Source organism: Alosa alosa, chromosome 19 (genome assembly GCF_017589495.1).
Source record: "Alosa alosa isolate M-15738 ecotype Scorff River chromosome 19, AALO_Geno_1.1, whole genome shotgun sequence".
Classification (NCBI taxonomy): Eukaryota; Metazoa; Chordata; class Actinopteri; order Clupeiformes; family Clupeidae; genus Alosa; species Alosa alosa.
The window spans coordinates 18,485,601-18,495,882 of NC_063207.1; the positions used below are offsets into that span (position 1 = coordinate 18,485,601).

Here is a 10,282-nt window from a genome sequence, read left to right on the forward strand (position 1 = left end):
ATTGCATCACCCCTGGACCTTGAATTTTAACCTGTGTGTTTGTGTGTGTGGTGTGTGTGTGTGTGTGTGTGTGTGATTCCTTCCTTGTGTTCTCGTGTGTTCGTGTGCAACCAAGAGCTGTTTGATTAGCCCTATTAGCCACGCTTGGCTTTGAAGTTCACACTGTGCACTCCAAAGCCTCGCGCCCGCCGGTTGCCACAGCAGCTGTGTCCCTCCATCAGCTCACCCTCCTCCCATCATGCCCCTGGGCTGCGGCCCCAGCTTGCACTGTCTGCTGCGGTGAGGCAGCGAAGCCTTTGAAGTGCAGGCACACGGCCACCACTTAGCCCTCGCACATCACAGCCCGTCACCAAGCCCGTAGCTAGAAAGCATACCTGTAGTGTGGCTAGATTTTCACCCGCTCAACCACCACTGCCAGAGTTGGCAGAATTCCCACAGTTCTTAAGGACTACAACACAGAGTAGAGTAACTGCAGATGGTTTAAAAGCCTTTGCACATCTGGAACTATATATAAACTCTTCGGTGTTCTTGCAAAGCCTCATTTAGTCCTATTTATTTCTACCATGATCATCCAGCTCCTAACTCCTTGTCAGCCCACTGGGATTTTAGTCAAACGCCTACACTTAGGCTCTCTGCATGTATGTGGGAAAAGAGAAGAGGGAGAGGCGCTGCAATGGGAAAAGAGAGAGAGAGGATTTACTGTTCTAGATACAGTGTCCTGGAGAACAAGCCATGTAAGGAGAGGATTTACTGTTCTAGATACAGTGTCCTGGAGAACAAGCCATGTAAGGAGAGGATTTACTGTTCTAGATACAGTGTCCTGGAGAACAAGCCATGTAAGGAGAGGATTTACTGTTCTAGAGACAGTGTCCTGGAGAACAAGCCATGTAAGGAGAGGATTTACTGTTCTAGATACAGTGTCTTGGAGAACAAGCCATGTAAGGAGAGGATTTACTGTTCTAGATACAGTGTCCTGGAGAACAAGCCATGTCAAACCCCATCACCGTTAGAGTTACTGAGTATGAATAACGGCTGTCAGTCCTGATATCTTGGAACACTCAAAGGAGTGTCTATAGTTTTCAGTGGAGTTTATTCCATAATATAAGGTAACTATAGTAGATCAAAGCCATGTCTCATTTTGTGTTCTTCCGCCTGAGTGCACTTCAGTGTTTTCACACTGACAAGTTTGGTGTCTGGTTTGACAGTAATCAGTTTAAAGTGTTTTTCCACATATAGTGCCTATTAAAAGAACCCAACTCAGTCCACTAAAAGGGGACCAGAAAGTGGACCAAAACAAAAAAGGATTTTGGTGATTTTGTTTCATAATTTTTTTTTTCCTGAAATATACATATGATAATATATTTTCAGAATGAATTTTGATCTTAAGTTATTGAAAATATCCTTTTGGACTGTCAGTCAACACACCAGTCAGTCACACTGTCTAATTCAGTGGTAGGCCCGCTCCACCTGGTTACTGTTGCTATGTCCAACTTTAGCTCATGTCCAAAATCAAAAGGGAACAGCAGCCTGTTAACTACACTGCTCAGTATGTAGGCTACTCCTATGTTTTCTACATGCAAAAAGAGTTTGATGGAGCCTGGCACATCATGAAAAATGGTGAACAATGTGACTACCTCTCGAGGTGCGTGGGCTCAGATCGGTTCGCTTTAGAGGGGTCTGAGTTTGGTTGGCGTGTTCACATATGCACAAAAATAGTCATCGATCTGAGTTTGTTTGGAATCCTGAAAGGGAAGTGTGAAAACACCCTAATGTAAATCTAAGAGCAACCCATCACAAAGCTTGTAGAATCATGTTTTTCTCAATAACACCAACTTACTATGTAAGTAGCCAAGTCAATTCAATTTACATATAGCACATTGTACGTATCAGGGTTAACCCAAAGTGCTTCACAAATGATTAAATATGAAGTAATACATCATGATGGAGAACAGCACTCCCACAAACAAAGGACGTTCCAAATGAGCATAGTCAAACGGCAGGGGCATTTGATCAGCTTCAACTGATGTTTTGCGGTGGCTGAATGTCAAGGCATGTTATGTGATGAGCAGAGGTGGGCAAAGAGTCAAGTGAGGCATGGACTAAGTGGTAAGCTTGGCTTGCAGTTTGACCTCTGACCTTTAACGATTGGTGCAGAGACTGGAGTCCCATTCAGGCTTTGGCCCTGCCCTGGTTTTCCCCCCGTTTAGTGTGATGGACGTTGGATGGAACCCAGTTGCAGGTCGTTAGAGACGCCATGCTTGTCCAGTCCATTAAAAGCACCCATGCTAATTCCCTTCAAATGGGCCGGCTAAATGCGTGTGTCTGTGTGTGTGGGTTGGAATGGGGCGAGTGGGGGTGGCAGCGGTTGTGAGGCTAGAGAATTGTCTGGTCATTAGGGTTGGAGGTTTAAGAGCAAGAGTGCTGTGGGGGTAGGTGGGGTGGGGAGAGAGAGAATGGGATTGAACGGTCATTTGGAGAGTAGAGTGTGGGTCTGGATGGTTGGTGACTGGCCGGCTCATGATTACAAGCATTATGGATAACTCAATGTCCACTGTGAGTGTGTGGTCAGGCAAGGGATGAGTGGTTTGGAGATTGGCCAGTTTGTTGTTCAGGTCAGGATGATTGTCTTTAAGTGAGGTGTGTGTGTGTGTGTGTTTGAGTCTGGACACAGGCCAGGTGATTGTGCTGAGCAGATTGGATGATGGTATACGAGTTGAGGGTGTGTGCAGTGGGCTGTAATACGAGCAGCCCCGGTCAAGAAGCATCACGAGTCCCAGGAAAACAACAAGCGCCAATTACTGCTGAACACACTATTTTAAATCTGGCATTGAGTCAATGTTCTCTCTCTCACATCCCCTTTTCATCCTTCCTTCCGGTCCCCTCTTTCACTCTCTCTCTTTCTTGGTCTTTCTCATTCGCACTGTTTTTGCCAACTCATTCTCTCTCCTGTTAGTGGGCACACATTTTAAGATGCATTGATTTTTTTTTTTTTTCCTGTAAACAGAAGGGGTTTATCAGCTGTAAAGTGCTTTTGTGCTTTTAGGACACAACTTCACTCTGCATTTAAATATTCTACAGTTGGCTGTGAATGGGAAGGCTGTTGTTGGGGTTTATCGTTCATTAACTCCAAAACGCTAACGTGTCCAACCCCCAATATTTCACTGCATTCCCTGTGGTCTGGCCGCTCACTCGCAGGATTCATTTTGGGTGGGAAGGACGTCACAAGTGGTTGAATTCATCTTTTAAAGCACTGGATCAATCTTGCACCAGTTTTCTGAAATCGGACTGACCATACTCTTCTCAGCTAAGATATTCCTCAAGCTCAATGAAACCTGATCTGAGATATTGCCTGGCAACAACAACAACCAACCCAAACTGGTGAAGGCTATGTGGAGGAGAAATCATTCAGATGGACAGTTGGACCAAATGCCTGGTGTTACTATTATAATCGTTATTTTGGGTCAACTCTGTTTATTATAACTTTGAGACCGTGATGTAGCATCCCTGTGTGTGTCAGGATGTTCACCATCCTGCTTGGATCTGCCTGGCTGATTGCTGCTGGCTTGGTGAAAATGGTTTGGTCCAGTTTGTGCTGGAATGCAGAGAGATGACTGATAGCCCTGCTTATCTGGTTGTGGTTTCCCCTCCCATAAGCAGTCCAAAGGCTGCTGGCTCCTCTGCTTGTGGGCTGTCGGTTTCAGCTCCCCAGGGTGATCCACACAGAAATGGCCGGACTCGGCAGAGCCATTGACCCCCACCCCACACATTAGGCCAAGAAGCCACGAGACCACAGACCCTGGGCTGTACTGGACCAAAGGGCTTCTCCGGTCACTCTGAAAGTCCAGTGTATCACTAGGGTTCCCGCGGATCCTTAAAAAGTCTTAAATACAACTTTTGGTTTTTAAGGCCTAAAAAAGTCTTAAATTGTCTGGGATGTCTTGAATTTTTGAAAGGGAGGTATTAAATTTGCATATGGGACCGCAAGCGAGTGAAATGTCTCCATCCGGTTTTTCGTGTATTTAAAACGCAATTGTATTTTTCATGGTGTGGTTAAAGGTGTGAAAACGGTAATAATATGTACAAATATGCCTGACGTTTTCGTGGTGTAGCCGAGGCCTGAGCGATACGCAGGTAGCCTACGTGAGTGGTAGAATGAGCGGGAGAAAGAGTTGGTAAGCCAGTTAGCGATAGGGTGGCCATACGTTGGAATTTAGGCAGGACATAGCCTATGGATTTTAAAAGCCCTGTCCGGCGCAGCCATAAGCCGGACGCTCATTTGTCCTTTTTGGAGTTGCGCTGGGAATCATGGTTTCACGAACTATGGACGCGAAGACTGCTGTTCAAATTATGCGCAGTGCTTCTGTCACTCGTCTGATAATTTGCTGCGAAGGAAGGAACCACGGACTGAGAGAAAAAGAAAACAAACGTTTTCGCAATCAGGAGGAAATGCTGTACATGTTAAGTTGATCTGTTTGCATCTTTCCAGCGTGTGTTGCTGGCCTAGCCTAGGGAAGAAAATATATGTATACGTTATAATACCTGTAATATCTGTCAACAGCTTGCTTGCCAGCCTTTCCCAGTAGGCCTACTTCGCAAAAGTTGTGAAATATAGCTGCATGTTTTTTTTTATGTCGGCGACTGGCTACATAAAAAAAATGTGCGTTCATAATACGTGCGTGTTTGAGATGAAACCAGCAGTTTTCAGCAGGATCCGAGGAGGACCTGTCTCTTGTCAATGGTTTTACAATGTTTCAGTCAAGCTTTGGTTGGTTTAGATGAGGTATACTTAGGTATGCAAAATGTAAAGTCGTGGAATATTGAAGGGAATCCAGTCCAGTGCACATGTCTTTGGCAAGTAGCCTAGGCTACTACAGACACAGGTGAAGAACAGTCAGCCTCAGCCAGTAAGCACAACCAGATATGTACAGCCAGCTTCAAAAGCAAGCAACCCAGATCCTAAAATTGGGCATTTATAGCTGTGAAGGTATACACACAATTATTTTTCTTTCACCAAAATATATGTGGTAACTTCTGTAGACATCCAAAATGGGGTGGGGGTTAAAATTAGTAGGGGGGTTAAAAAACTATTGCATAAAACAGTTTTAAGTTGTCGTATGTATCTTTTTGTCGTGGTATAGTCTTAATTTTTCCATTTAGATGTCTTGAAAAGGTCTTAAAAGTCTTTAAATATGCACTTGGAAAATGTGCAGATACCCTGCACAGTGGAGATCAAAATCCTCACTCTTTACTGGCACAGTGCTGTCTTTGAAATGATCATCGTAATGTCAGGCGTTTGTCCCTACATACTGTTCAAGGGATTTTTTAAAACTGGTTTACTGTTATCTACAGTAATGTATTATGTCTTCAGTTACAGGTCATATCTAAGGCTGCTTATTAACTTCATAATTGAATAAGTGGAAAGTTTGGAGGTTTAGTAAGGTCCAATGCCCTACACATAGAAAGCTGGATGATTTGGTTCATTAGTTCCATCTCCTAATCTTAAAAATTGTGTTAATGTGTAGCCTAATTAATTGCCCAGTCTGTTATCAGACACCTCTAGAAAGGGTCTGTCCTTGAACTTGAAATGGCTTGCTGCATGGTTGAATTACGGACTGAGGCCGCAGGTGTGCAGGGCAGGAGATGACTCGGTGACCCCTACATCTCAGCTGGGAAGCTCGTTAGCTGCTGCTCTCCTATGAAAGTGACCGCTCTCGGGAGGGATTTTACCATCACCAGGAACAAGGACTGTAAATCGCCAGGAGTCTTTTTAATGGTCCTCTCTCTCTCAGCCACACGCTCTTTTTTTTTAAATAGCTCTCTTTCTCTTACACACACACACACACACACACACACACACACACACACCAATCTGACCATCTTTTAATGGAATGTGAAATATGCTGCATGCTCCCAGCCCATAGCTCCTGATGTAGATTAAAAGGAGGTATGTGGCGGCACCGCTTAACCGATGTTGATCTTGGAGAGGACCTCCCCATCTGGCACACTGACCTAAGTGTTTTGGCACTATCTGATGGCTAGAGGTGTTGCATCTGTTTTTCTCATCTGTTTTTTCTGTGTGTGTGTGTGTGGGCCTTCAGAGCCCAGTCGGGTAGGGAGAGTGTTCTCGGTTGATAATGATGTTTTCCTGTTTTATGACATTGAATGAAGGACAGGGGTCATTTGAGTTCAGTGATGGAAACATATGTGTGTGTGTGTGTGTGTGTGTGTGTGTGTGTGTCCTTGAGCCTCTGGGAAAGTGAGTGATAAAACAGGTGCTTTTGTCCCCCTCCTCTTCCTCCTCACCTAATCCTTATGTGAGCGTATGGCTGTGCGTACCTGTACCCTATATCAGGGTGTTGCATTCATGTAACAAACACTGGAATCAAAACAACAGATCTTTTGAGATTAAAATCTCTGTATAATTGTGAGTATGGGGATACATAGTCTGTGTCTGCCTGGTACATTCCTATTCAGCCCTTGTTTTAGGCCTAAAGCTTTTTTTTTTTATGGATATTTGCGTGTCTTAGGTGCCAGTTGTTAATGTTAATGTGAAAATCGTAGGATGGGGCATTAATCTTTTGTCAATGTATCTCTCTGCTCAGAGCTGCCAGAGAATTGGACGGACACACGGGAGACTCTGCTGGAGGGGATGGTGTTCCAGCTGAAGTACCTGGGCGTTACGCTGGTCGAGCAGCCCAAGGGCGAGGAGCTGTCCGCCGCCGCCGTCAAGAGGATTGTTGCCACGGTGAGCCCAACACTGCCCTGTTTGTGTCGCGAGGTCACCGGGCAGATTAATGGTGACCTTGTGTGCTCTATCAGAGCCAAACCTGTACTACAGTGCAAGTCTAAGGGCATCCATAGGGGGGGTATTGTCTACTTACGTGTGAATGATTGATGTGTTACAAACCAATTCAAAACGTTGTGAAAGCTGGAGCTGAAACTAGCTGTGCAGATTCCAACAGAGAACTGCGTACTGTAGATGTGTGGTGCTCCAGTTATTCTCTGGGTCTGTGGCCAACGTTGTCATTGTTGCTCTTGGTTCCAAAATTTCAAGTGTCCCCAAAATATGTTCTATCAACACAAAGTTCTGATGGAACATCTCACTGGCCTGTGAGGCAACCCCCTGTAAAGAGGGTCTGCCTGCAGATTTGTGGATGTTTATAATATTGTAACATTAAGTGTTTGCCTTTTGTAGATGTACATTCATTCAACAAATAGATGAACATCAAGTTGAGTATGTTCTGTGAGTGCTCAGATATTTTGTGGATGCCCATGTAAGGTGATTGGGCACCATGTTGTAAAACTGTCCTTCATCCTGTCTCACCTCCTCTCTGAAACAAATCTCCCATTTGTGTACAGTGCTTTGGATGTTCATCTGTGGCTCCTAGACACTAGAGAGCGTGTAGTATACAAAAAGGAGACATTCCACAGTGCTTTATGACTCTCTGGCTCGTCTTCCCAGATGAAACCTTAATGGTTACTTTTAGCCCTCGAACGGCTTTTTTAGAGCTCCTCTGCAGGCTATTTTAAAACTCGCCTCTGTATCAATTTCAACTGTGAAGCACCCTTCAGATGTGCACTTCATCAACAAAGGGCTCTTTGTGTGGAAATGGTTCTGTGTAGAACCTTAACCTTTCCAGGGAACCTTCAGAATCCCCTTTTCCCCAGTTGCACTGCTCCTCCCGTGCAGCTCTCCGTCCTTGCAGTCTTAGCGCTGGAGCCACTCTGTCTCACTCCCCATCACATGCCTGCCAACGCCAGCTCGCTTAAAGAAGCCCTCCCTTGAGCTACTGGTCCGGTCCCCCTCCTGATGGACAGGGGGCAGGGGGGCTTGCAGTGGGCCTCATTCTCTGCGTTTTTCTACGCTGGCCAGTGGAAAGTCTGCCCAGTTTGGAGTTGTTTTTTGTTTGGAATACCACTAGACTGACCTCCTGCCCAGGGCCCACCTCCTTTGTTAAAGACATAGTGCGCTTGTTTAAAAAGAGGGAAGTGCCTGCCCTTGAATCAGCATGACCGTAATAAACATCCCTCACTTACTCACTCACTCACACACACACACACACACACACACACACACACACACACACACACACACACACGCAGATACACACTCACTCTAACTCCGTGAGCATACGTTTGTGTTGGAGACGGTACTAGTTTAGACAGTAATAATTATCCCCCTCTGGTCGGCAGGCAGGGTGTGGTCCTGTCTGAGCAGCCCGGGGCTGACTGGGCTGCGTGAACAAGGCCACGAGAACAAACTCGCTGCCTCCCGACAGGGTAACAAGCAGACAAACACGGCCCCTCACACATAGTATGTTTTTTTATGTGTGTGAAAGATCTGTGTTAGTGTTGACCTTGAGGGTAGAATATGAGATTAGGAACCACAGTGTATCTGCCTGTTTGTGGATGAAATCAGAGTTTTATTTTTTCACCCCTTTGTTTGCTTCTATAAAAGTTACTGTTGCCAGTCCAGAGTTCTCTCTAGTGGTTCACTTGGCAGTTCCCAAAAACATACCAGTTTATTCAGTTTCTGTCTCTCTCCTCTCTGTTCCCCTCTCCCCTCCCTCTCTTTCTCCGCACCTCCCCTCTCTCTCTCTCTCTCTCTCTCTCTCTCTCTCTCTCTCTCTCTCTCTCTCTCTCTCTCTCTCTCTCTCTCTCTCTCTCTCTCCCTCTCCCTCACTTTCTCCCCTCAGGCAAAAGCGAGTGGAAAGAAGCTGCAGAAAGTGACGTTAGTAGTCTCCCCACGAGGAATCATCCTGTACGACAGTGCCTCAAACCAGCTCATAGAGAATGTCTCCATATACAGGTGAGACCCCCACACACACACACACACACACACACACACTGCTCTCTTTGGGTGGGACTGTCTGTGTTCCAGTTTGTGTCAGCCCTGTGATGTCATTTTGTCTTTCTCTCAGTTGTCTGTTTCAGTGCATGGGAATACTGTGTATTTGTAGACCTGGAGATGCCAGAAACATCCGTTTTCCACTGTTTTTTTGTGCACGCTCAGCTGCCTTGATATGGGCACTCACACACACACACATGCGCGCACACACGTGTACATGTATGCATCTTTGTCAGCCATGTGGTACAGTTTCTTCCTAGTGCTTTATCTTAATTTTCCCATGGTAATAAAGTGAGCATGTGCAGACACACAATCAGGATGGATGGACACACACACACACACACACACACACCAGTGTCCAAGCAGGACTCTCCCCCAGCACGGTGCAGGTAGATTTACTGAGTGTGTCAGTCTCAGGTGGCGTGAGGAGGAGAGGAGGAATAGAACACAAGAGGGAGGACTGGGAAAGGAGTCTCGCTAAATCTCCCTTTGAAGAGTCAATAAAACAGCCTTCCTTTTGTGGCCTCACCACACACACACACATACACACACACACACAGAGTGCACTGAGTGCTCTGTGTCTCTCATGCATCTATTTTTCCAGGGGATTGAGGTCACCGTCCCACACCTGATGATAGACAGACACACACACACTTCGCTCCTCCTCTGCTTTACACACACACACACACACACCCTCTCACACCCTCTCCTCCTGACCCTCCTCAGCTCACACTCTTGATGGACGGATCAATTACAGGAGTGGCTGTGTTGTGATGGCCCGGTGACACGTTTGTCACGTTCTACACCCCCACCCCCTCCGTTCTTCCTGTATCCAATCTACCCATTGGTCACGTTCCTACTACAAGTGCACAGCATCTGTACTGCACCTACTGCTGCTGGGAACCTCCCCACTCTCTCTTTCTCTCTCTCTCTCTAGTGGTCCTGCTGTTGGACCCTTTAGTCTGAGCATCACTCATTAGTTAAGTGGCCACCCTATCGACACACACACACACACACGCACACACAGGCGCGCGCCCTGGTGGTGCAGAGGGACTGACACAGTCCGTGATGACATCACATGTCGGACATGCAGGACGGAACGCTGCTCACGTGTCGCAGCTGTGTGAGGGTGAAAATCGAAGGCTGCCATGGAAACCAGGCGCCAGGGGTGCCGAGGGGACAAAGCCCCGCTGCACGCTCCCTTATTTTTAATCCCTAGACTCTCCGCTGGCCTGGCCATCTGATGCTATGAGACCCGTGTATGTGTGTGTGTCTTTCTCGATGTCTGTGTGTGTTGGAGTGTGCTATGTGTTTTTTTTTTTTTCATAGGGTGTGGAATTAAAAGACTTTGGAGTAGGAAATGAGATTGAGCGTGAGATTAGGGGCTTACCAGTGGAGGCCCTATGTGATGCCACCACCTAATCTGAGAATACT

The 10,282-nt window shown here is 46.3% G+C and overlaps 1 protein-coding gene across 3 annotated transcripts in view; it reads left to right on the forward strand.

The window, feature by feature from the left end:
• ldlrap1b (low density lipoprotein receptor adaptor protein 1b) overlaps nucleotides 1-10,282 on the forward strand; it is a 61,177-nt gene that overhangs the window by 30,187 nt on the left and 20,708 nt on the right. For all 3 annotated transcript variants that reach the window (XM_048227676.1, XM_048227678.1, XM_048227677.1), the window contains exons 2-3: nucleotides 6,603-6,745; nucleotides 8,697-8,809. In XM_048227676.1, the coding sequence (XP_048083633.1) occupies nucleotides 6,603-6,745; nucleotides 8,697-8,809 (256 nt within the window). The remainder of the gene's footprint in view (nucleotides 1-6,602; nucleotides 6,746-8,696; nucleotides 8,810-10,282) is intronic.